The sequence below is a fragment of the Leucopleurus acutus genome (assembly GCF_964270905.1).
Source record: "Leucopleurus acutus genome assembly, chromosome: 2".
Lineage (NCBI taxonomy): Eukaryota > Metazoa > Chordata > Mammalia > Artiodactyla > Delphinidae > Leucopleurus > Leucopleurus acutus.
The window spans coordinates 165,786,319-165,811,939 of NC_139143.1; the positions used below are offsets into that span (position 1 = coordinate 165,786,319).

Genomic DNA, 25,621 nt, shown 5'->3' on the forward strand with positions numbered 1-25,621 from the left:
CTAGCACACGTTAATTGGCTGACTGAATGCTAGTTATTCTGGGCAGTTCTGTTCCCTTGTCCTCCCTCAGTGAACACGTTCTGCTAATAATGGTTTCGTACACATTTCTTTATTCTTTATCTGTTCCTTTTTCTCCACCTCCATTGTCAGAGCTTAGCATTGAGATCTTTGAGATCATAAAGGAAGGGAATCTACCCTGATAATGCAATCTAGGAGGCTTCCTACCAAGGTGTCCCTTGAGCTTGAAAAACAAGACAGAGCTACTTTGGTAAAGAAAGGTGGGAAGGGCACTCCAGGTAGATGAAAAAGCATAAATAAAGGCACAGAGGTGTGAAACAGTTTGGTCTGCGTGGGGGAATAGGAGGGGTTTAGTATGTGTTACCAAAGGTAAAAAAGTACGCCTGCCTGAGACTAGTGGAATGAAGGTGGAAAGACAGGGCTAGGTGGGGTGTTATGGAGCTTAAGCTTTGGTGTTTTTTTTTTTCTATATGTGTTAAAGTAGACATCTGTACAGGGCGCAGTGGGGACACTGAGGAGGCAGTGAATACTTGCACCTAAGGGGTCAAGTAAGACAGGTTTTACTATATTTCAATTATTTGTATACTAACAATAGTACCATTTATTTCCCTGCTTGTTATGTGCCAGCACAGCACTTTGCATACATTGTTTCATCAACTCTCACAACATCCTGTGAAATAGGTGTTATTACCTCTATGCATAAGAAGGAAAGGAGGCTCAGGCAGATTGACAATGTTCCCAAGGTCACGCTGCTAGAAAGCTAGCCCAGACCAGAAGAGTTCTTAAGAGTTCTAGATTTTACTCTGCTGAGACCTTCTTGAGGTCAAGGATCATGTTTTTTATTTTTCTGTGCCCAGACCAAGGTCTTAGAAGAAGCCTAATAAACATCAGTTGAATACATGAATGCGTGACCTTCCACTTTCTCCACGCGAAAGCCCGTGGTGATGTCACTGGGAAACCTCCTGTCCGGGAGGGGGCGCTGTGTCCGTCAGCGCAGCGCGGCCCGTTGCGGAGCCCTAGCTTCCTCAGGCCTTTGGCTCTGGAGCTCAGCCAATCCCTGCGCTCCGAGGGAGCCGGCGCCGGTGGGCGGGGTCCGGGGCGAGGTCTCGCGGGCCGCTGGGAGTGGCGGCTTCGGAGCTCCCCCAGCGCGGGCGGATCGCGGGCGGAGGGCTGGGGCCGGACGGCGGGGTGTGAGCTGCGGCGCGGGTGAGCACTCGTCCCGGCAGGCAGTTCCTACCCCCGAGCGGCTGCTGGGCCGCCCGTAGCTGTGGCGACGGCTGGTGGCCTTGACCTCTGAGTTAGGGGAAGGGAGATGGCGAGCGTCCGCTGCGGCCCTGGCCAGGCTAGACTGCTCCCTCTCTTCCCCGGGCTCGGCGTGGGAGTCTGAGCGCCCTGCAGACATTCTGCAGCCCGGGCTTCTCGGCCTTAGGCACGTGGGTGAGGACAGACCAGACGAGGCCGTGAGCGTGGTGGGATAGGGGCAGGGGACCGGGAACCTAGAGGAGGGAGAAGGGCAGACCCTTGGACCTGACCTCCTTGCGCTCTCATACCCGGACCGGGCTCAGTACCGGTCAGAATGAATTCTTCCACCCAGTCAGGTCTCCTCTGCCCTTGTTAGCAGTTCTCAAATCTCGGACTGCGGCTTCGCGTCTCCTAGGGCCTCCGAGGTCCCCGGCACAAGGGCAGGTTTCCCGGCAACCTTTACCGTTTGACCTTCACCGGACGCTCAGGCTCCTTCATTGCGGGGCTGGAAATATTTGCCACTTTTGCCTGTTTCGTTTTGACACCCTGGAGATGACTTGTTAGAGTATCTAGCTTCTTGTAATCAGCAAAGGCACCTGCTGTGTTCCTGCCGCCTTTCGAGGGCGGGTGGTTAGATGACTGCGGTGGTTTTACACAAATGAGTTGCTTGGGCTCTCATTCATTCACCAGACTTTTTAAGCACTTAATGCCGGGCGTGGTGGGAGGGGTGGGGGATGAATAGGGCACAGTGGGGACGCACAAACATGGGCCTTTCCCTCTTGGAGGGTTAAGTGCTTTGAGAAATGCAGACAAATGGGGTAGGCCAGCCCAATGTGTGACACAGAGAAAGTGGTTATAAATGTTGAATAAATGAAAGGATTACGTTATTTGGGAATGATTAGAATGTGAACCCGACCACAGAGGGAGACCTCGGGCTGCATGTGAGAAGCAATATTAGTTGTGGACTCATGCTTCATATATTTGAAGACAGATTGGAAATCTGAGTGGAGAGTTGCTGTTTAGGAAAAGTGTTTACTTATAGAGAACTTGCTTACAGGTAGGAAAGAAAATGAAATATTAGGTTTGAGATTCTTCAAGGGTGCCTCTTTTAACAAGTCCTAAATCTTGTAATGTCACAAATCTCTGAGTGTAATCTTAGAGTTTGCAAAAAGGGAAACTCTTCTAGGTAGTGAAATGCCAAGCTGATGGGAAAAAATTGCAGTAAGTTCTCCTCAAGACCAGAATTTGGACAGAAACCATACACCTATTTGCAGTGTGTTCTTTCCAGTAGAAGGAGCATAGGTGTTGAAGTTGGAGAGGCCTGGGTTCCAGTCAATGTCTCTCTCACTTCTGGTGATCTTGGGCAAGTTAAGCTTATGTCCCTGAGCCTTTGTGGCCTTCAACAAAAATCTGGGCTAATAATTCCTACCTCATAGAGGTGTTGTGAAGATCAGATGATGACTAGTGTGTTAATTGTCCAGCATAGTGCCTGGTGCTAAGACAGGGGCTCAGAGGGCAGTCTTGGAGCTGCTGCAGTTTTTTCCTTGGTGATGGTCCATTATAGTCTTGGGTCCACAAAATGCTGGGGTTCTTCCAGAGAGAATTGGAACCAAAGGGAGGGGGAGAGAGTCATCTTAACTTTGGTGAGGTTCAGACCAGAGATAGCTAGATTGGAGAAATACCTGCAGGGGCACAGAAGGAATGATCTTTCAGTTGAGACTTCGGGGCACGTTACTTAACCCTCTGGTCATGCCAGCTACATCAAGAGAGTGGACATGCGGATTAAAGGAGATAGTATATATAAAGAGCTTAGCCCAAGGTCTGGCATGTAATAAGTGCTCAATAAATGGAGCTATCACTATTATGATAGTTGTGAATAGTCTTTGATAATTGTTAATAATGATAATAATCATTTGAGACTAAATGGCTGAGAGTGACCCAATTTGTGTGTTTTTACATTATCCTGGTGTTGTCTTACTTAATTTCTGGAAGCCCTGGGGTCATTCCACTTCTTTGTTTTTACACTTCTTGTACAGTAGTTTTTTAACATAGAATTTTCAAGTTCTAGTGTGTCCAGAGTATGTATAATGGGCTGGTGATATTTTTAGGAGTTTATGCAAATACGAGGATATGGCTTTGGTTGAAGAGAATGTATTTTGAAATGGGTTTAGCAAGCAGATTTGTAAGGAAGAGGTTTGTCTTGTTAGAAAAGTCAAGTTCAGAATAGGAAAAAACCATTATCTTTATCTAAAATCCAGAGTGGTTGGGTAATGGTTTGGGGTTTTGGCTGCCTAAATACGTTGCTTATTCTTTATGTGGGGCAGAGGAACTACTTCTCATTAACCTGGAGACAGGAGACTCACAGCGGTGAGCGTGGTGGGGAAAGGATGGCTGGCTCTGCTGATGGAGGAATATTGTAGAGCAGAGAAAGGCTCTTACCCGCTCTTAGAATGTTGGCAAGTTGTGCAGGGAGGGCCTGGGGTCAACAGTAGGATTGAAGCTATTAGGTAAGGCTCAGAGGTCCTCTCGTGGGGAACGCTGCCATACGTGGTTGCATAATTGTCAAAGAGTGTAGTACGTAAATGAGATTCTTTCCCCCTTCCCTAACAATTGACTCTTCTGAAATTTCCTGGATTGTTTCGGAGACCCAACTGTTGCATAAAGCAGGGTGCCCTCTTGCATTGCTCTGCATGGGGTGGATGCTCAGTAAATTGTGCCAGGCTGCCTGGTGAGTGGAGAGCCCTGGTGGGTTGTCCGTGTTTGGTGGGAAGGGGTGCTGCTTCTCCCTAATGCGGCCTCCTACTCTTCTGCAGATGTCATGTGGCCTGTGCTTTGGACCGTGGTGCGTACCTATGCTCCCTATGTCACCTTTCCCGTGGCCTTCGTGGTTGGGGCTGTGGGCTACCACCTGGAATGGTTCATCCGGGGGAAGGATCTCCAGCCTGTGGAGGAGGAGAAGAGCATCTCGGAGCGCCGGGAGGACCGCAAGCTGGATGAGCTGCTAGGCAAGGACCACACCCAGGTCGTGAGCCTTAAGGACAAGCTGGAATTTGCCCCTAAAGCTGTCCTGAACAGAAACCGCCCGGAGAAGAATTAATGGAGGACACAGGGCCCCATGGGTCCTTCTGGGGGCCAGGACTGGTCCTGCCACCATGTCGACCCAGCAACCAGAACCCACATCTGATTTGCTTTATTGCTTCTTCTGGCCCCTCCCGCCCCACACAGCCACACACATACTGGCTGCTCTGCTATGGCCAGGCAGACACACTAGTAGCTGAGGGGCCAGTGAAGAGGAAGGCCCGTGAGGGTTCTGGCCTGAAGGCTGCCTCTGCTGGATGGTGACCACAGCTGCTCAGGCTTCTGCGTTGCTAGGTGCACCACAGGGAGGAGAGTGATGAAGTGAACATTGGCTGTCAGTCCCTGTGGGGAGGCAGTTTGGCCTCAGGTGGGAGTGGCTGGGATTGGGGTGATGCCTTTAGGAGGGGTACCTACATGCCTAGTTCTAGTTTGCACTGGGAAGAGTTCAGAAATCTCCCTGGCTCCCTTAGCTAGCTTGCTCTGTCCTTTGTGCACATTCTCCCTGAGATCTTGTCCTGTCAGCTCAGGAAGGGGATTCCCCTGGGAAGGAAAGCAGTTTTCTGTTCTTGGGAGCCCAGGCTGTTCACCTTGGGGCAGGTGAATTTGCTTGAAAACAGTCATTGTCTTTCACCCCCCACCCCGTCACTGTGTAGTGCAAAACTTGATTAAAGTGGCGTCTGAGAACCATTTTGATCTAATCCTGTCTTCCAGGTGGTGCTGGGGTCTCCTAGGAGCTATGCAAAGCAGGCATCTCCGGGTAGGATAAAATTGGCCTTTAACTAAGGACTTTGGGGCCCCGGAAGCAAGCTTTGTTTTACTAGCGTGGCTGCATTGGATCCTGGAGGCGGTGAGTCCTGGAGGCGCAGGTTCCCAAGGGCCTTTTTATCATGATGACATGAGGCTTATATACTTTCAAAGTCTACATTAAGAGTAGACCAAGGAGCTTAACAATTGCTATCAAATTTTCCAACTTCACACACACATGCACACATACTTTTCCCTATAAAAGTAGTATATGTACATTAAATTTGGTAGGGGTTTAAAAAAGGTTACCCACATTCTGAGGGCTCTGGTACAGATAAAATATTAACATTTTGGTATCTTTCACTAATTCTTGGACTAGTTTTTTTAGATACTACTGTACATTTAATTTTATATTCTTTTTTTACATAGTGTTTTCATATCATAATCACTTTCCTGTCTTATCACATGGTCCTCATAATCCTAATTGTTTTCATTAGCTGTATAATTGCCCATCAAGTGGGAATACAGCATAGTTTGTTTTTAGCAGTTTCCCTATTGCTGGACATTTGGGTTGTTTCTGGTCGTTCACTAGGAGAAATACTGCAAAGAGTATCTTATATAAGGATTTTCCTGCTTTTTTGGACTAAATGGTAGGAACAGTAAATGGCATTTTGGAGATTAATCCTTTGTCAGTTGCTTCATTTGCAAATATTTTCTCCCATTCTGAGGGTTGTCTTTTCGTCTTGTTCCTGGTTTCCTTTGCTGTGCAAAAGCTTTTAAGTTTCATTAGGTCCCATTTGTTTATTTTTGTTTTTATTTCCATTTCTCTATGAGGTGGGTCAAAAAGGATCTTGCTGTGATTTATGTCATAGAGTGTTCTGCCTGTGTTTTCCTCTAAGAGTAATGGCATTTTGGATGAAATGGGACGAACAGTTTTAAGGGCCTCAATGCATAATACTAAATGTCTTTCCTGAAGGGCAGTAGGAGCTTATACTAAATGCTGCCACTAAAGATGTTGTCGGTGAGGTTGGAAGGGGTGAGAGCAGAGAGCCGACCTGTTGCCTCATGAAGTCAACTGACCTTTAACCTGAGTGAGCAAAGACAAGTAATGAGCATTTGATGAAGAATGAACCTGCCTTAAAAGGAGGAGGGTGTTTGCCCTGCCTCTTACCTCAGGATCTGAGGCCCAGTGGTATTAACAGGTGGGTGAAGGTAGAATTCCTGAACAGGTAGAGATGCGGCTGTGGGGTGGGAGGAGCGGGGGGACGTGGAAAGTGGTAGCCAGAGGAGGAGGGGCAAGTCGATTCGGTGGCTTCCCCTCAGTCGCCGGGGCCTGCTGGGAATGTTGAGATGAGCTGCTGTTGCTTCTCAGGGCATAAATCCGATGGGGAGCGTGGGGAAGCAGGGTCTGCTGCTGAAGTGAGGATGAGGTTTCTGGTTCTGGAAGGATGTGCTAGTAAGCTCACCTTGGTTACAGGCTCAGGCTGTCCAGGCCTCATGGGCAGACCAGTGCTGCCCCCCTGTGGCAGTCCTGAGGACGACCAAGCCTGGGATCCCTTCACTGGGCTAAACCACCAGTAGCAAACTCTCTTGCCTACAGGGGTCAGTCAGGTGGCTTAAATGAGCGGCCAGGCCAGGTGCTAGAAAAGCACAGGCCTGCCTAAAGGGGGCAGTGGCTGTGCAGCTTCGTGCAATTTGTGCTGCTTGCCCAGAGATACCAGATTGTTGTTTTCCTCTCGAAAAGATGCCAGAAGTTCAGATTTTTTGGGGGGACGGGGGAGGTGTGTGGTATGGAAACTTCTGATTTTTAAATGTTGAAAACTTATTTTTTTAAAAAGTCTAAGCATGTTAACATACCCATAGGGTTAATTTGATCCAGTGGCTGCCAATATGCCACCTGTCAAGCTGCCCCTTGCCTTCTAATGAAATCTTAGAGGTGTGCTTTGTTTTTAAGCAGTCTAACAACTGTGGCAAACATTAGATCCCAGGATTGGTTCCCTCAAAACACTTTTGGGCATCCTGCACATACGTAGTTTAATATCGGCCTAAGCAAAACATAACAGGACAGAAAACCTACAGAAATAACACAAAAAAAGTTTTCCCACAGACTAAGACATTTTTGGATTTTCAAATATTTCAGAATAACCCTGCCACCACTGATGTACGTCCTCCCAGTGCCTGATGGAAGAAGCACTATCTTTGGAAGTCCAAGTTGCTCCCTTTTTCTAGTCTCACTTTGTGCTCCTTTTAAATAATTTTATTTCCTCGGGCTTGCCCTCGCTGAATTTTTGCCTCCAGCAAGTCTGTTAGTATTCTCAGCTGGCTCGCTCTTTTCCCACGGGCTGGCTGAGCTCCGCTGCTACCGCGGGGCTGTGAGATCATGCGTGCTTTCTTGCCTCTGCTCAGGTGTCATCAGGCAGCAGGGTTTCTGTGGATGGGGCAAAGGTGGGCCAGGCTTGCTGGGACCAACCAGGGCATGGACTGGTTTTCTTCCACACTTGCTGATTCACCTTGGAGGCACATGACCCTCTTTTGGGTTGGCCCAGCAGTCACGATTCACTGAAACACATTAGTAAGTAGATGTACTTGGGGCTTTTACGCACCCCTCCCGGCCCCGCCCCGTCTCTTCCCAGCCTGGTGATAGTGGTGGCTTTAGAGCTGCGTTATCCCGTCTGAGCATGGCCGGGATCACTTCTCTGCCCTCAGCGGCCCAGGGTCTGGTGCTTTTCCACTCTCTCTCGAGCCTTTCCTGTGCCTGTTGCTGTGTTAGCTCAAGTCAGCTGGGCAGCTGCCAGGACAAGCCTGGCAGGGGGCCCTTTGACTCCTGTCAGCTTCCCAGGGCCCCAGGCTGGTGAGGCCGTCGGCCGAGTGAAACACCATGGGATTAGCGTCCCCAGAGTCACTTGGGAGCCAGGCAGTGAAAATGAAAAGGCTCGTGCCTTGCCTCACTTTTCCTTTTCCACTCTGGTGTGGGTCTCTAGGCACTTGTAGAGTGGTGAGCCAGGGCGGTGTGGTACAGTGAAAATAAGTGGATTCTCGAGTCTGACAGACTTATGAGTACTGCCTCAACCACTAGCTGAGTGACCTTGAGCAAGTCACGTAGGCTTTCTGAGCCTCAGGTATCGGTTATCCTCATCTGTAAAACAGGGATAAGAGTACCTATTTTTGCTGGGTTGTTACAAAGTTAAGGTAACATATGTAAAGTTCTTAGCAGAGTCCGTGGCAACAAGTAGGTACTCAATAAATGTTGGCTGCTGGAGTTTTATTGCAGAAAAACAGTTCCACGTAGCCTTGTGATCCTAGTGAGTTCACGTAGCCTTGTGATCCTACTGAGCTAGGGATCCGGAGGGGAGAGCAGCCGTGGTTGGGAGGGTGATCACAGGGACCCACCCTCACAGGGACCCTCTCAGGCCTGGTGGTTGAGGGCTTCTTAGGCGTATTTTACAGGAAAGGCTGCCTTGTCCAAGAACCAGGCTGGCCACGGGGGTGCAGGCTTCAACCTGTGTCGCTAAGTAGTAGCCGCATCGGTGCCGTCTCAAGGTCAGAGACAAGACGGGTGGAGCGAGGTTTGGGGGAACGCCGGGGAGTAGCATGCGTCAGGATGGGTGGAGGTGAGAGCCTTGGACTTGGAGGCAAGAGACTGGGGTGGCCTGGGACATGCCCCTTCACCTCTTCTGGCCTTGGAAGAATAGGGGTACTGATATCCTTCCTGCTGTAGTGTAAAAAGAGCGAGAAGCCAGCTTAGAGCTTCGAAAATGTGCAAGTGCTGTTCTATCCCAGTAAAATCTCCCTTTTATCGAATCAGGATGGCAGCCAGTCTGAATAATGGAATAGACATAAATGCTCCTTTATTCTTTTTCTGAACAGTCTCTTCAAAGTATTTGCTAAGTAGAAGTCTTTGGGGAATCAGCTTGAAGAGTAAAGAGGAGTAATTAGTAATTAGTGTGTATCATTTTGCATCCTGTTCCAGTGGTGCCTTGATGTACTTAAAAAGTTTATTCTTTTTAAATTAAATTTGTTAACATTAGTTATCTGTTTATCAAATCCCTTTTACACAATGCAGAGATGAACCTTGGCTTTGGTTTTTTGTTTAAAAATTCCAAATGGGTCCTCCAAGTATTTTTGAGATTTTTAAACATCTTTACTGGTGTCCCAGAAAGGGCAGCTCTTCTGTCTAGAAGAGTCCAAAGTCCCTTGTACTCTTATGCCCCTCTCCACTGGCCCTGTTCCTTCACTTCCAACCCCAGCTCCACTGTCCATTTCTGTTTGCTTCTGGGCCTGAACTGCCCAGTGCAGCTAGAGAATTTTGCATAACCGTGTGGCCTGACACTCTGTATGTATGGGTTCAGATGCAGCCTTCAAGGTGATTTCTTATTTATTTGTCTTCTTTGGCTGTGCTGCGCGGCATGTGGGATCTAGTTCCCTGACCAGGGATCGAACCTGTGCCTCCTTCATTGGGAGCATGGAGTCTCAACCACTGGACCACCAGGGAAGTTCCTGATTTCTTTTTTAAACAAGCTTGGTTTAAAAAAAGAAAACAAGCTGTGAGGCCAGCTTGCCCTCAGCCCCATCCCTGCATTCCTCTTAGCCCTGCTGCTTGCTCTCCGCTTCCACCACTAAAGTGGTGAAGCCAGTTTGGCTAAAAGCTTTTGTGATCGCACATGTGGTATCCACTCCCAGTCGTACTAATTAATCTTGTGCAGTGTCCGGCACTCTTCACTGAATTCTGTCTTGACATCACCACCACCTGTGTTTCCTTTTCCAGCTGTCTCCTCTGCCACTGGCTCCTCCTGTTCTCCTACCTGTGAGTGTTCTTCCAGGTTCATCCTTGGCTTTTTTCTTGCTGCACTGTTTTAGCCTCACCTGTGGCTTCAACCACCTGCTGATCTACCTTGAGGACTCCCAGATGTCTTATCTGTAGTCGTGAATTTCCCCCCAAGCTCTAGATCATTCTCTGAAACAGCTCACTGCATCTCTGTCTAGATTTGTATGACAGTTAAAGGTGTTGACCTGGGTTTGAAGCTTAACTCTGTAATCTAGTTGCGTGACCAGAAAAGTCACTTAACTTCTCTAAGCATCATCTGTACAATGGGGACGATTCTTGTGAAGATGGAGAGTGTAAAACACCCGGCCTCGTGTTTGGCATGGATTCCGTCTCCTCTCTCCTGTTGCTCAACTTGGTTCTGACTCCCCCTTCCCCCAACCTGTGGTGACCCACTTCTTCTTCATCTGGAATTCATCCTCTGTTCTCCATCTTACTTCCCTGCCCTTATACTCTCTTGCCTAAACTTTTGGTCTCTTCTTGAAAATTCTTCCCATTTCCGGCAGCATTTTCTCTCTAAAACACATCTTTAATGAGGTCACTCCTTAAAGACCTCCATGGCTTCTCTCACCAAAGCCCCTTGTGTGCCATGCAGATTCTTTCATCATCTTGCCCTAGCCTCCCTCCCGTCATCCCCAGGACAGAACATGCTTTGTATTGATACCATTTCCTGACGTGTTATGCTCGTTCTGATCCTGATGCTTCCGGGTGCACTATGCATCGGGCCTCCTTGGCTGCCTGGTGAACTCCATTACACCACAAGACAGCCTAGGTAGCTAAGCAGAGACTGCCGTTCCCTCTGCCTCTCTAACCCTGTGTCCGCTCTCCTACTGCAGCATTTACACAAGGCACTGTGATGGTCGTGTGTCTGTTTCCCTAGACTGTGAGTTCCTTGAGGGCAGGGACCAAGCCTTGCACAGATTCATTTCCAATAAATGTTGAATGAATTAAGAGGCCCCTGAGTGTGATTCTGGGACAGAAACTGGGGCTGGGTTTGGAGACAAGCCTCTTTGGAAGATGGAGCAGGGCTCCCAGGTGTGTGCTTTGAGCTGCCTGGCAGCCTTGAGCTAATGGCAGCCGTGTCTTGCTACAGCTTTGCCTTCCCCAAAGCTAGTAATGAGCTAAACCAGGAGCAACCACTGGCTTAATTTTCCCAGGGGAAGTGGGGCTTGGACAGAGGGCGGGCTTTCCCCACTGGGTAGGACCTGGACCAGCATAGCCCATGATGAATTTGACCCTGATGACTCTGTAGTGGGGAACAATGTCCTCAGGAAAGCATTCAGGAAACCCTTCGTGTAGTAGTGATCAAAGCCGTGTAGCAGCTCAGCAGGGTGGATGGGAACCCTCCAAGGAGCCCGGCAGGGCTCTGGGTCAGAGCCCAAGGAACCACTTAATGCCTTTACCAGGTAGGGCTCTCCCTCAGCCTCAGCAGACCTCTGGGTTGACCCTGCAGAACACGGAAATCTGGGAAGGCATGGGAATGCCTGGGAGCCCAAGGGAACCGCTGCGTCTGGAGTGTCTTCTCTGTCTCCTTTTTCCCCTTCGTGCCTTCCCTCTGGCTGTGGCCTGGGAGGGCGTGGGCTGGAAGGTGAGGCAGAAGCCTTGAAAACAGGGATGGGGCAGGCTTCGGTGTCCTCATTTTTTTTTTTCTAATTAACCATTTTATTTTATTTATTTTTTGGCCATGCTGCGCAGCATGCGGGATCTTAGTTCCCTGACCACGTATTGAACCTGGGCCCCAGGGTGAAAGCACCGAGTCCTGACCACTGGACCAGCAGGGAATTCCCTAGGTATCCTCATTTCATCAAGAAGCTGGCCTAGAACATCTTGTGTTTATATGAAGCCCTCTTCGTTTGTCCCTTCTCCCCAAGGAGCTCAAACAGAAAGGAGAGGAGTCCTGGTTCCCCTTATGCTAACAGGATCGAGGCGCAGGGCGGGAAATGGCTCACCCAAGATAACAGAGGGAATTCTTGGCAGAGCTTGGCTTGCGGCCATCCCACGGCCCCTCCCCTTCCCAGTCTGCTTCTTGTCATCACACCAAACTGAGGTCAGCTGGCCTGCCAACCAGTTGACTCTACCAATGGAAACACCCTTGAGCGTGTGAGGGCTAGTGGGCACAGAGCTGGCACTGCCACAGCCCCTCTGCTGGTGGCTGGCGTGACTTGTCTCTGCCCGAGGCTGCAGCCCGCTTCTCCTGCCCCTTCCCAGTTTCATTTTCCCAGCACACAGACCAAAGATAAAGCTTTGGGGCAGCTGTGCCCCTTTGATGCTCTCCAAGCTGTTTTCCCCACGTGCGGGAGGGTAGGAGGTCACAGTCTTTCCCACAGATGGAGGCCTTTGTGTTTATAATTTGGTCAGTTGATGACAAGGTGGATTGCTCCGTCTGCTGTTGTCCCTAAAGCCCTGTCCTTGGCTGGCCCTCGCGTCACCAATGGGCTCAGATCCCAGCCTTCCCCTTCTGCCTCCAACAAACTTGGCTCTGGAGTTAGACTGCTTGGGTTCAAAGCCCAGCACTGCCACTTACAGCTCTGTGGCCTTTGCCAAGCTACTTAACTTCTCAGAGTTTAATCTCAAGTGTCAGGTGGAACTAATATATTGCTTACCTCAGGGTTATTGTGAAGATGGAAAGAAAACACGCAAGGCGTTTGGCACAGAGACTCACGTGTAGTTAGCCCTTAGGAAAAGTTGGTTATTTTGATTAGTGGTATTTTTCCATCCCATGCATCTACCTGCACTTCAGGACTCAGGTCTGTGGTCTCTAAGAAGGGGTGCCTGACTGTAGAGGGGAACCGAGGCCTAGGGCAATGCCGTGGCAGAGGGCTGGGGGATGGTGAGGGGTCCTGGTCCTCAACTCTGAGGCCGCTTGGCTCTGCCATTCGATGCTGCTCTCCACCCACTTGCCTCCCCCACTCCCAGTCCCTCTGTACCCCCTTGGTATTTTACAGCATCCCCAGCTCCAGGGGGGTCCCTGATGCCCACATAGCCCTGCCTTGGTTGGCTCACTGCATGGCCTGCAGGCAGATGGGGGTTTCTGGAAGAGGATGAGAAGCTGGGCAGCGGAGGGGTGGGGCTGAGTGGGAGGGGCCCTGCCTGGGTTGTTGTGGCTCTTGGAGCGCCAACCCATTGTGAGGCTCAGCTGGGAGTAAATGGGGGGGAGTCCCCCCAGACCCCTCCTCATGATCCCCCGACGAGGCGGGGGGCTGTCTTTGTTTGCTAGGGCTGCTGCAACAAAGTACCACAGACCAGGCGGTGTAAACAACAGAAATTTGTTCTGTTGTCCTCCCACAGTTCTGGAGGCCAGAAGTCCAAGATCAAGGTGCCAGCAGGGTTGGTTTCCTCTGAGGCCTCTCTCCTTGACTTGCAGAGACCATGCTCTTGCTGCCTCTTCACAAGCTTGTCCCTCTGGGCACCTGAGCCCCTGGTGTCTGTGTCCAAATCTCCTCCTTATAAAGACACTGATCAGATCGGATTAGGGCCCACTAATGGCCTCATTTTCGCTTAATCACTTTGCTTAAGGCCTGGTCTCTGGAACAGTCACATTCTGAGGTGCTGGGGTGAGGAGTCAGGTCTTCAATGTATGAATCTGGGGGTGGGGGGACACAGTTCAGCCCATAATAGGAGGATAGACAGGGTGGCATCATGGAAGGGGCCGCCTCTGGGGGAATCTCCAGGGAGAGGGCGGCAGTGGCCAGAGCCTTGGATACGGGTGCCCAGCCTCCTGAGGCAGGAGCTCACTGGTCCCTGGTTGCTGGCCTGGTCCTGGAGTGAGGCTGGTGCCGGCGCCTCTCACCAGAAGCCTCGGGGTGGTAACCCTGGGCTGGAAGGTTCTCTGAGCTGGTTATCCCTGTGGTCTCTGGGGTGAAGGAACAGTCAGTGGCGGGGCGCAGGCACTGGTCCTGTCTTCCCCTTCTTATCAGAGACTGGACGCCCTTCCGCCTCTAGGCAACCATTAGAGTCCGGCCGTGGCCCCAGGCCCTCCCAGAGGGGCCACACTGACTCTGAAGGGGACACAACTCCAGCTGCCTGGGCTTTAGCTGAGCTCTGCAACTTGGGACCCTTCTGCGTAGGGAGGAGTAGAAGCGGCACTGAGCATCCAAGCATCACTTCTGTTATCTGTTTTCTAGAAGATTTACCTGTCTGATTGGTTTGGTTCCGGCTGATATTCTGGAAAAGACTCTTTCCCTTGAGCTTTGTGTTTTTTGATAAAAGCTGAGCAGGGTGGCAAAGTGGCTCAGAAGTTTGCTGGGATTCAGAATTGGCCACAGATAACAAACCCAGGAGCCCACCTCCCTGTCACTTTTATGCAGCCCCACTAGGTGGGCTAGAGGTCACTTCAGGGGCCTCTGATGGTGCCTCCCTCTGGGGTCAGCAGCCCGGGGTCTCATGTGGCCGCGGGTCCCCCAGGGTCCAGGAGCCAGCATTGGAGGCAGGGATGACGGTGCTTTAGGCCAGGCTGCCGGCCGCCTCCTGCCAGACCACTCCGCGAGTCCCACGATTGCGGGTTTCCTGCTTCTTGGAAAAGGGCTGGAAGAGGGCAGCCACCCTCTTTCTGCTGTGGACCTTGTTAGTCACGGAAACCCGAGGCAGAGAAAGCCCAGAAACTGCTTGCTCACTGAGCTCCAGTGAACGTGGGGCTGAGTGTTTCATGATACCTCATTTAATCCCTGCAAAGCCTAGTTACAGGGGAGGACACAGACTCAGAGGCTGAGTCACCCTCTAAGTCACTGGTGGAGAAGGCTGTGGAATTAAGCCCTGGGCCGCTGGCTTTGGGTTCTTTTCTACCCCCAGGGAAGCTGGCTGCCACTCCCTTTTACTTTCTTCCCCTGTGACGGTGGAGGGTGGAGGGTGGGAAAGTTGGTGAGGGCTTCCTGCCCTCCTTCCTTCCATCTCCAGAGACCTCTTTGTTCTCCCCGATTCCTGGACACACGGAACCTGGGGGCTCCTACTGGCTGAGCTGCAGCTCTCAGGTCTCCAATGGCTAAGGGCGATGAATAGGTTGTCACTTCTTGACCTCTCCCTGCCTCCCACACCAGCCCCCCTCCCACCCAGCGACCACAATGGCCTGAGGCTGATTCAGTGCCCTGGCATTGAAAGTGGAGAACAATACTCACAGCAGCAGGCCACTGATGGGGTGGGTGCAACCCCCTGCCCTTCTCCAGGGTTGCCTGCCGGGAAGGCAGGGGAGGACTTTCCATGTCTGGAATGTGGGTGGGTGTCCTAGAGAGGGTATGAGAGGAGGGGGCGAATGGTATCCTCCCCTTTCCCCTCTACCTGAACCTATCTCCCAGTGCCAAGCAAGGCTGGGGGTAGTATGGCTCTGCCTCTCATTAGCTGGGTGACCCTGGGCCAGTGACTTAACTTCTCTGTGTGCTTGTCTTTATTAAAAAAAAATTTTTTTATTGAGGTATAGTTGATGTACAATATTATATGTTTCAGGTGTACAACAGAGTGATTCATACTTTTAAAAGTTTACATTCCATTTATAGTTATTATAAAATATTGGCTATCTTCCCTGTGTTGTGCACTGTATCTTTGTAGCTTATTTATTTTATACATAGTAGTTTGTACCTCTTAATCCCCTACCTCTATCTCGCCCCTCCCCGCTTCCCTCTCCTCACTGGTAACCACTAGTTTGTGAGTCTCTACGTCTGTGAGTCTGTTTTGTTATATTCATTAGTTTTATTTTTTAGATTCCATATATAAGTGATAACATGCAGTATTTGTCTTTGTCTGGCTTATTTCAGTGCTTATCTTTAATATGAGGGTTTACTACCTCTGTCACCAGGTAATCGAGGGGAAAGCTCTAAGCATGGTGCTTGACTCCACAGAAGACACTCAGGACATTAGCCCTGCTCTTACCCCACCTTCCTGCTAGTTGGGAGGCGGTCTTGATCTCTTTGACCAGCTCCTTCTGGGAGGAAAGGTGCTTGGGAAGGTGAAACCTGGGAAAGCCTTTTGCTGAGTCCGTCTGGAGCCCAGTGAGGGCAGAGGCCTCCCTGGCTCTTGCTGTGCTTTGCCTTTTTTGACAAAGAGGAAGCTGAAGGAATTGTGATTGTCCCGCTCTGGGAAGATAAGGTTGAAGCCGGTGACTTAATAAGCATTTGTAAGCCTATTGAAGGTTATCATTCAGAGTCGAGTGACCTGTGGACACGGGGAAATGTGTTTATAGTGTATACCCGAGGTATGCAAGTAGCCATGGGAAAGCCTTTCCCAGCAGAAGGCTTGGGATCCTGCAACTGGGCAGGGGTGGGCGGTGGGGGACTGAGAAAGGCTGCAGACCCTTTAAAAATAGGTCCTCTGTTGTGCCTGGGCTGGGGTGGGGTTTGGCCAGGAGTCAGGTGAGACTGTTGGCATCGTTGGGGGAGAGGGTTGAATAGTACCTGGCCTGGGGGTGGACAGGGAAGCCCTGCCTCTGCCCCTGCCCCCAGCTCTGTCTTGCTGTATTTTCGGAGACAGCACAGGAAGTGGGCCTTCACAATGTCAGGATACAGGAAGCTATCGGACTATTGAAGGCCACTTCCTGTGAGCTGGTCATTCACATACATTTGTCACTGGTTATCAGGCCTTTGGGCCCTGCCATTGTCTGGAGGGGCTGCAAAAGCGTGGGGACCGCCAGCAGAGGCTCTTGGACACAGAATGCACTATTGTGCTGAACTGGCAGCTCCCCATGGGGTGGGGAGGAAAGTGGTCGGTGAGAAGGGGACGCCTGCCTCTCATTGTCATCGACTGCACAGTGGGATTGGGGGCTGGGGTCCTCTCCCGCTCCTGGGAGCCTGAACTTGGGAGAAGGGATGGTTGTAGCAGGAACCTGGCTTTAGGTGTGGTGCCAGACAGAGCTGGAAAGGAGTTCAGGCACTTCGTTAGCAGTGGGGAGTTTTCCAGGTCTCTGCCAGGAGCCAGTGTGATTTAAAATGGTTTTGGAATCAGGCAGACCTGGATTTTGAAGTCATACTCTGCCACCATCAACTGTGTGACTTTGGGCAAGTTGCTTCACTGCTCTGAGCTTCAGTCCTGCTCCTGTAAAACACGAATAGTCATAGCTACCTCATCAGATGATTATTAGTTGAGTAATTCGTTGAAGTTCTTAGCTTGGTACCTGGCAAGTCTTAGATGTCTAAGAAATGTTATTTCCCTCTCCACCCTCATCTCCTTCCCTTCCAGCTCACTTCTGACCCTGCTGTCTGGTTCTCCAGTGAGTGAGCAAATCCGCGTGCAGAAGGGATAAATAGTTATTTTAATATCAGCCCAAACAAAACAAGAGCTCTGTCTTCCTTTATGCCAAGAATATCAAGCCAGCTGTTAATTATCTGCACTAATGGAAGCACAGAACAGATAATTTTTCTTTGGCCATGTGCCTTTGGCCTTATGTGTGGATCTGGGTGTGTCCGAGTTCTTGAAATGCACTTCAAGATAAATAATGAAGTTGTTAACAGGGCAGACCTAGCTCAGGAAGAGGCGCGTTAGAGCACCGTCCAGCAGCCCACGGCTTTGCCCTCCCAACCCTGACCCGTCAGTGCCAGGAAGGGACACTTTCTTCCTCAGACATGTGATGAAGTGGAAAACCGTGGACATTGGAGTCTGACACTTGGGTTCAAACCCTGACTGTGGCCCTAACTAACTGTGTGACCCTAGGCAAGTTATTAGACCTGTTCCAGTCTCAGTCTCCTCATTTGTAAGGTGGAGATAATCATATGGCTTTTGCAGGGTTTCCGTGAGGATGAGATAAGGTAGATACGTCTTCCTTTCTTTTCTTTCTCCTCTTATCTCTGTCACTCCAGCCCTACCTTAACAGAGAACCCTTTTGATCGTTGTTCCTGGCACAACGACATGGTTAAGTGTTCGGACCTCAGAAGGGTTGACTGCCCCACCGTATGGACAGAGTGCTCTGTCCAGTATGGTAGGTGCTAGCCACATGTAACTATTAAAAGTAAAATGGGGAATTCCCCGGTGGTCCAGTGGTTAGCATTCCGCGTTTTCACTGCGAGGGCCCGGGTTCAGTCCCTGGTCTGGGAACTAAGATCCAATAAGCCACGCAGTGTAGCCAAAAAAAAAAAAAAAAAAAAAAAAGTGAAATGAACTAAAATAAAAAAATTCGGTTCCTCGCCAGCCACATCTCAAATGTCCAATAGCCACAGGTGACTGGTAGCTACTGTACTGGGCAGAGGAGGCAGAACATATCCGTCATCGCAGAGTGTTCCACTGGACAGCGCTGTGCTGGGGGATGTGCTCTAACCCTGGAATCTGATAAGCAGATAAGGAGGGAAATAAATGAATGGGGAGTGGGAGTGTGGGTAACCCAGAGCTGAGGAGTGGCCCTCTACTACTTGGAGTGTCTGTGGTCTTGGACGCTCTGTGTGGCACTCTTCTGCCATCAGTGGAGTTAATCCACAGCACATTTGGGCCAACACTCAAATGCCAGGGACCTCTGAGACGGGGCTGAGAAAGCTGCCCAGAGTCAGCCCTGCACTCCAGGCTTGGGTCACCTCCAGGCCTGACAGTGTTCCGTGGCCCCCGTGCATGTACGAATCATGACTGCTTAGGCCTGGGGGAGCCACAACTGCCCGGAGACTTTACCCCAAAGCCTGCTGCTCTGGACTCTCTTCCCCCTTTGTCTCCTGTCCTTGGTGTAGATACCAGAGCCATTCACGTGGCTGCTCTGGGCTCTGGAGTTAGCTTTGGGCACCCGTGGATCTTAGCCATCTAACCCCAGCTGCAGCTTCCCAGTCGACATCATTGATAAGCCCTGCTTTGCTTCCGGATACCCTGTCTAGTCTTGTTGGTGTCCCTCTCCTCTCGCCCTCTATCCCCAGAGGGGCTGGGATGGGTTTCTGTGCTCCCAAGCTGCAGGACTCGGGTCCTGCTCTGAATATACTCATCTCCTGAAGCTCCAGTTCTAAAAGCTGTCTGCTCTGAATACCAAACTGGCCTAAAGACATTGATGTTGGGCTGAATCTTGCCTTTGGAGGAACTCACCCTCCCTGCCCAAGTCCCAGCTTCCCGTCCTTTCCCATCAGCTTGCACCAGCAGTGAAGTCCAGCATGCCTGGCACCTGAGGCCACTGGTGTTGGCCCCCTATGCTTGCCCCCACCTTGGGCAGCTACACAGACAGTCATAGTAGTCAGAGTTCAGGGGAGCTTGGCAGGTGCTAAGGTTAGGAGTGGGTCTGGGATCACACGTGACGCCAAGTTATCCCCAAACTTGGGAGAGATCATGGTTCTCTAGTTCAGAGTATATTCTGCTCCCACTGCATGTTTCACAGTTGGGGACCCTGAAGGAAAGACAAGAGAAATGGCTGGCTCCAGCCGCGTTGCAGGTCCCAGTCAGGCCATCTTGTTTCTGTTGGTCAGAGGTCTCCCAGCCCCTTCTCCACCTAAGACCAGGGTCATCGCCTTCCTCCCCAGCATAGAACAAGTTATTCTCTCGTCCCCCATCTGACCTCTCCTCTTTCCCTCCCTGCTTACGCAAAGTTGGGGTCAGGGAGGTGGTCCCCAGGCATCAGAAGGTTTCCAAAGATACTGGCAGCTGCCCCTACCGTCTGTTTCTGCCTCTGCCTCACTCACTGCCAGCTGAGGGGTGGGGGTATCCGGGAGGTGTCTTGACCCAGAACAAACAGTGTGCTGCCCATGCCATTGTTGGGAGGAGCCCCAAGGGACAGCCTGACTGGTGCCCCCCCAGCGTTTCATTTCCCTGGCGCTGCTCGTTGTCCGGCCCGTCCTGGGATGGAGGGGAAAGGGCGTGTGGGGGCTGGGCAGGGCTTTAGGCAAGTGACCAAACTCCAACATGTACTGTGCAGGCAAAGAAGACCTTCAAGTTCCGCAGAGTTGCTTCAGTGGCAGACACGGGGCTCACCAGTGCTCTCTCAGCCTCTCACTGCACACCTTTTTCTTCCATGTGGAGGAAAACAGGGCTGCTGAGAGCTCCCAAGGCTGATATATTACAGGAACAACTTTGATCCTTGGTTTCTGAATCCAAAAGAATCCCAGAGAAGAGACACACTGGCCCTTGACTAGCAGGTAGTGCCTGGGGGAAAGGTGAGTGTTAGGTGAGACACGGCAGCTTCTGCAGAGGCTGGTGGATGGGGACCCAGTTCTCAGAGAAGGCAGACATTACAGGGGAAACGGGTATGATAATGCCTCTTGGGCAGGGCAGGGGTTTGCCACGTAGGCTCAGCCCTCTCTGCTATGGTGATTTCTTAGTAGAAATGCACTGGCCTTAGAAATGGGGCCTTGGCATTGAGGTGGACATTAGTGGTGACCCAGGTCAGCTGCTGTCCTGGAAGGAGTGGAAGGCTGTGGAGTCTGTGACTTGGCCTCTTTGAGCCTGACCCCCATCTCTAAAGTATGTGAGATGTGGCTTTCCCTGGCCTCACCAACCTGTGCCTGCAAATGAAATCACATTGGCCTTAGCGCCCCACTTTTTCTGCCTCATAGCTCCCCATCTAGAGGACCCAGACTTCTGCCTACTCGGAGGGTTCCCAGGACATCTCACATGTGTTCATAGTCTGTTACTTCATGACTGGTCCTGGCCTGCAAGCCACAGAAGGGCTATGGGACCCCTGAAAGAGCCCTTATTCCCTGCTCGGTGCTGTCCCCGTGCCCTCAAACCCGCGAGCAGACTGGGTGCCAGGTGGCATCCTGTTTCCTTCAGTCCTCTGTGAGCTGGAGCCACTTGGAGTTCCACAAAGTGGGGAGAAGATTCCTCTCACCAAATTCAGATCATACTTTGTCTCTGGGCCCCAAAGCTGTGTGCTTGTGAGCCTTCTCTCATGTGATCCTCCGGGAGAGAAATTCCCCTTGCCAGCAGCTCATCCCTCTCCCTGACGTTCTGTGCCAGTCCCAGGAGCTGGGCCGGGGGAAGGTCATCTGCTCTGGCCCCTTTCTCTGGGAGCCTGCGTCCTGTATATACCCCGATGTCGGGCCCTCCCCTTGTGAAGGGTTGCTGGGGGGAGGGGGTGCTGTCCTTTAAATGTATCAGACACAACCTGACTTGGAATCCTGATTTAGCCTCCTCTGGAAACCCCTTCTTCACCAGAATAGCAATTCCCTTTTAGAAGGGTTGGTGTCAGATAAAGGAGATACGTGATAGGTGCTCCACAATATTACTTCCTGTTCCTTAGTCCAGGAGTTCATTGGTCTCCTTTTGGGAGGCCGAGGATGACAGCACCTCTTATTTTTGCAGCTGCTTGGGAGCCAGGGCTGTAGGCCTTTGGAGGGCCAGGAAGGCCTGGCTGGCCCGGCCAGGTGAAGCCAGTGTATCTCCAGCCTTGAAGTTCTTCTGTGGTTTTTTGGGGTGAGCTCCATGGGCCCCAGTGTGGTGGAAACAAAGATCCTGGCTGGTTGTTAGGTGTGTCAGAGTTTGAGGTGATGCTGGCTGAGACCTCAGGCTTAGAAGGAGAGCAAGGGAACATACATTTTGAGTGTCCCGAAAGCCCTTGTTTCACCTGGACCCCCTCCTGCAGTGTGCGTTTCTACCCAGCCGAAAATGAAAGCCCAGCCTCCCTCCTGCACAGGAATCCACTCTGCAGCGGTCCTTCTGTGGCCACCCAGCAGCTGGCCATTCAGTCTCTGCAGGTCCATCAAATAGGAAAAATGTGTGCTCTAGATTCAAAGATATCACGTGTGTTGGAATGATAAAAGCCTAGCGGGGGTAGAAGGCAAAATAATAAACTGCATAAAGATAGGGTAGGGAGAGCGTGTTTAACGACAGTCTCAAAAACAACCTTGGGGAATGTGGTGACAGGGACTCAGTGAGGTGGATGAGGGAAGGGGCTAGGCTGGAGGCACGGAGAAGTCACTTGGAGTTGTTTGGGATCTTCCTGAGAGGAGGATATCTTCCCTGATTAGATGTTCTGGGCTCTGGAGGCCAGGCCTGACTGTCCCCAGATCCTCCCCATGTTCTCTGGGAAAGGTCCTCGGAGAAGGTTCTGGCTGGATCACTCAGTCCCCAGCAAAAGTTGGAACTAGGTCAGTGACCCGAGAAGGGAGCATGCAGAGGTGGCGTCCCTGGGGACCAGGCAGGATAAAGAGTCCACTGGAAGCTGCTTCAGGAGCATTGATGCTGGTGGCTTCCCAGAGGAGATGGCTTGTGTACTCAAGAAGGCTTCTAGAGCTGCCCTTTGCCGCGGGACCTAAGACAGGGAGGTGGCCGCCATGACCTGCTGTGTGTCCACCCAGCCTTCATTTTCCATGAAGAGACACATGAACCCCAGGGTCAGCCATGTGCACACACGGAGCCGCATCACGCACACCCGGGGCACCCTCCCTCACATGCACCCCCCTGCGCATACATGGACCCTGACATAGGCACATGCTTCCTTCCCATCTTCAGCCACTCTCGTCCTGGAGACTTCATCCCCTCCCCCACTGCCCTCACTGCCCCACCCCCCGCCAGCCCCACCCCTGAGAAAGTACAGCTCGGGGGTCCCCAGGGCTGCACAGGAAATGCTTTGCACACAACGGGTCAGCCAGGCTATTTTCTGTCCCAGAACTGGAGGGAGGTTGGGCCGGGAACAGCCAGATGCGACACAGTCAGCTGTTTTCTGCCTCTTTTTTTCTGCCTCTATAGTCTGCAGTCAGTGTTTCTCTGTCTCTCAATGGCTCTGTCCTGTCTCTGTATTTCTCTTTCAGGCCTCAGGGTCTTTTTGACCCAATGCCCTTTGACACCTTTCACTTGACTATTGCCTACACACCCTTAAAAATTCAGCTCAATGCCACCTCTTCCAGAAAGCTTTCCCTGACTCCTATCTGGACTCTCCCCTTTGCTCCCAGAGCTCTGCACAGATGCTCTCAGAGCATTGGACTGATGAATTGGCCTCCTGTCTCCCGCTGGACCATGAGAAACGTGAGCACAGGACCTCTGTCTTCATGACCTGGTTTCTCAGCATCTGCACACAGAGACGTCCACATGCACATCCACGTGCACTTTGCACACATGCCTCATTTATTCGTTTGCTCACGTATGGGGGGACAGGATGTGCAGTGATTAAGAGCCCAGACTGGAGTCAGACCGCCTGAATTAAAATCTCAGCTGTGTGACCTTGGGCAAGTTACTTATACTCTTTGTGTCTCAATTCCCTGGACTGTAAGATGGGGCTGAGACCAGCACCTGCTTCAGTGAGTTGTTGGGAGAATGAAATGAGTTAATACATATAGCACTAAGAATAGTGCCTGGCTTATAGCAAGTGCTCCCAAATGTTAGCTATATTATTATTTTCACCTGCGGTAAGAGGGAGAAAATCAATTCGCCAGACTTCCCTCAGGGAGAATATCTCAGGGAGAATATCGTATCTATTTGGAAGCAGTATTTTGATTAGTTGCGAGGGTGTGAGCCCGCTTGTCGAGGGATATACTTTATATAACAACAGATGGTTGCTAAACTGCCTTTTAAGGAGGGTGCATTTGGGCAAACTGCAGGGCTTTTGTTCAGCTGGGTGAGCTGTGCAAGTTTGGGGCTAGAGCGGAATTGCTGGAGGCAGGAGAGTCTGGGCATGGTAAGGGGCAAGGGCAAGAGGATGCATTAGTGTCCTATTGCTGCTGAAACAAATGACCACAAACTTAGTGGCCTAAAGCAACACAAGTGTATTGTTTCTTAAACAAATTAATTAATTTATTTTTGGCTGCTTTGGGTCTTCATTGCTGCGTGCAGGCTTTCTGTAGTGGTGGCGAGTGGGGGCTACTCTTCATTGTGGTACGCGGGCTTCCCCTCGCGGTGGCTTCTCTTGTTGCGGAGCACGGGCTCTAGGCGTGCAGGCTTCAGTAGCTGTGGCGCACGGGCTTAGTTGCTCTGCGGCATGTGGGATCTTCCCGGACCAGGGCTCGAATCTGTGTCCCCTGCATTTGCAGGCGGATTCTTAACCACTGTGCCACCAGGGAAGCCCCACAAGTGTACTCCTATGGTCCTGGGGGTCAGAAGTCTAAAATGGGTCTCACTGGGCCAAAATCAAGGTGTTGTCAGGCTGCGTTCTTCTCTGGAGGCTCCAGGGGGAAATCTGTTTCCCTGCCTTTTCCAGCTTCCAGAGGCCACCTCCATTCCTTGTCACATGACTCCCTTTCTCCTTTTCCCATCTTCAAAGCTGGCTCAAGTTCTTCTCACATTACATCACTCTGACTCACCTCTGCCATCCTCTTCCACTTTTTACGACACCCTTGATAATCCCAGGATAATCCCCCATTTGAATGTCAACTGACTAGTAACCTTAATTCCATCTGCAACTTTAATTTCCCTTTGCCATGTAACCTGACATAATCACAGGTTTGGGGATTATTAGGACCTGGACATCTTGGGAGGGGGCATCATACTGGCTACCATCAAGGACTACTGGTGTCATAGGAAGGAGATTAGAAATAAACATGTCTGATGGGTATTTGGAGGGTCTTGCTGTGGGGTGTGCATGTCCTCTGTCTTTACAAAATCAACAGCAGTCAGATGCCGTGTGGCATGTATTTTCTTTGGGGTAGATGGGAAGACATATGGACTCTTGCTTCAAGGGTTGACATGAGGAGAAACCCCAAGCTTCCCACAACAGAAAGAGCTGAAGGTTGGGTTATCCATTAATTTACTCAACCTGTATGTGCCAGGCTAGGCTCCTAGCCCTCAAGTCATTCATAGTCTATTTGGGGAGACCGGTGTACAGACAGGTAAGGTCACTCTAGGGTAGGAAGATCAGCGATGAGGGTCTGTGCAGAGAGAGCACAGAGGAGACATCCACTTAGGTTGGAGAGAGGAGAGGCTAGGAGGATTTCCCTGGGGAGACCCCTCATCTGAGGTTGGAAGGACAAATAGAAATTTACCAGGTGAAGAGGGGAAAGCCTATTCTAGGCAGCCTGGACTGTTAGGGCAAGGGCATGGAGATAAAAGATGTGAGGCACCATGAGGGGTGTGTGTGTGTGTGTGTGTGTGTGTGCGTGTGCGTGCGTGTGCGTGTGTGTGTGTGTGTGTGTAATATGTAACCCTGAGCACAATTCCTGGCACTCTGGAAATATTTCCGGAATGAATACTTCAATGTTAATGCTGTCCTGTCTCTGTTTCTAGGTAGGCTATGGCCCTGTCAAACATAACCAAATAGGAGACACCTCCTTTTAGGGAAGCCTCGCAAAGAGTGGCCATGACCTACCTGTGAAGTCTTTTTCAGTGTCTCTCATTAAGAAAAGGAAGCAAGTTTGTTTCAACAATACTTCATATCTGAAGAATACTTCACACTTTACTGAGTCATTTGTAGTTCAGTGGATCATTTTCTTTCAGCTGAAGAAACCGAGGCTCAGAGAATTAACTAACCTTCCCAGGGTCACACAGCCATGTGGCAGAGCGGGGGCTGGGCTCCAGCACACCTGCTGCACAGCCATGTCCCGAGTACCTGCTAATTGCTGCGTGTCCTGCATCCTTCCCTCTGGTGCTGAGGCAGCTGGGACCTGGTTCTGGGTGGCCTTGTGCTGCCCATGACCGCCCCCCCCTTCCCCGGAAGGGGTTTCCTGAGGGTGGAAGTGGGCCCCAAAGGCCTAGAGGGTGGGCATTGTTCATCTGCACCTGGAGAGTGAGCTCATGTCAGCGACTCCAGTCAGGGGGAGGGCCTGAGCAGTTCTTGGCCCAGGTCTCTGCCTCCATCTTTGCCTCCTTTTCCTGGGAACAGGTCCTTTCCCTAAGTCCTCGGTGGACAGTCAGGAGGCCAGGGACCCAGTGACGCCAGGGAAGTCTCTCAGTTCCCCTGTCTATAAGTGAGGA

General features: G+C 51.1%; 1 protein-coding gene across 1 annotated transcript; it reads left to right on the top strand.

Moving 5' to 3' along the window:
* Nucleotides 1–1,146: 1,146 nt before the first annotated feature.
* On the top strand, nucleotides 1,147–5,018 carry SMIM12 (small integral membrane protein 12). The gene is made up of 2 exons (XM_082832535.1): nucleotides 1,147–1,224; nucleotides 4,074–5,018. Exon 2 carries the CDS (start codon nucleotides 4,079–4,081, stop codon nucleotides 4,355–4,357), a length of 279 nt encoding a protein of 92 aa, XP_082688661.1. The 5' UTR covers nucleotides 1,147–1,224; nucleotides 4,074–4,078; the 3' UTR covers nucleotides 4,358–5,018.
* Nucleotides 5,019–25,621: the final 20,603 nt, after the last annotated feature.

Coding starts and splice junctions, on each gene's coding strand:
- SMIM12 (XM_082832535.1), top strand. CDS start 4,079: ATGTGGCCTGTGCTTTGGACCGTGGTGCGTACCTATGCTCCCTATGTC.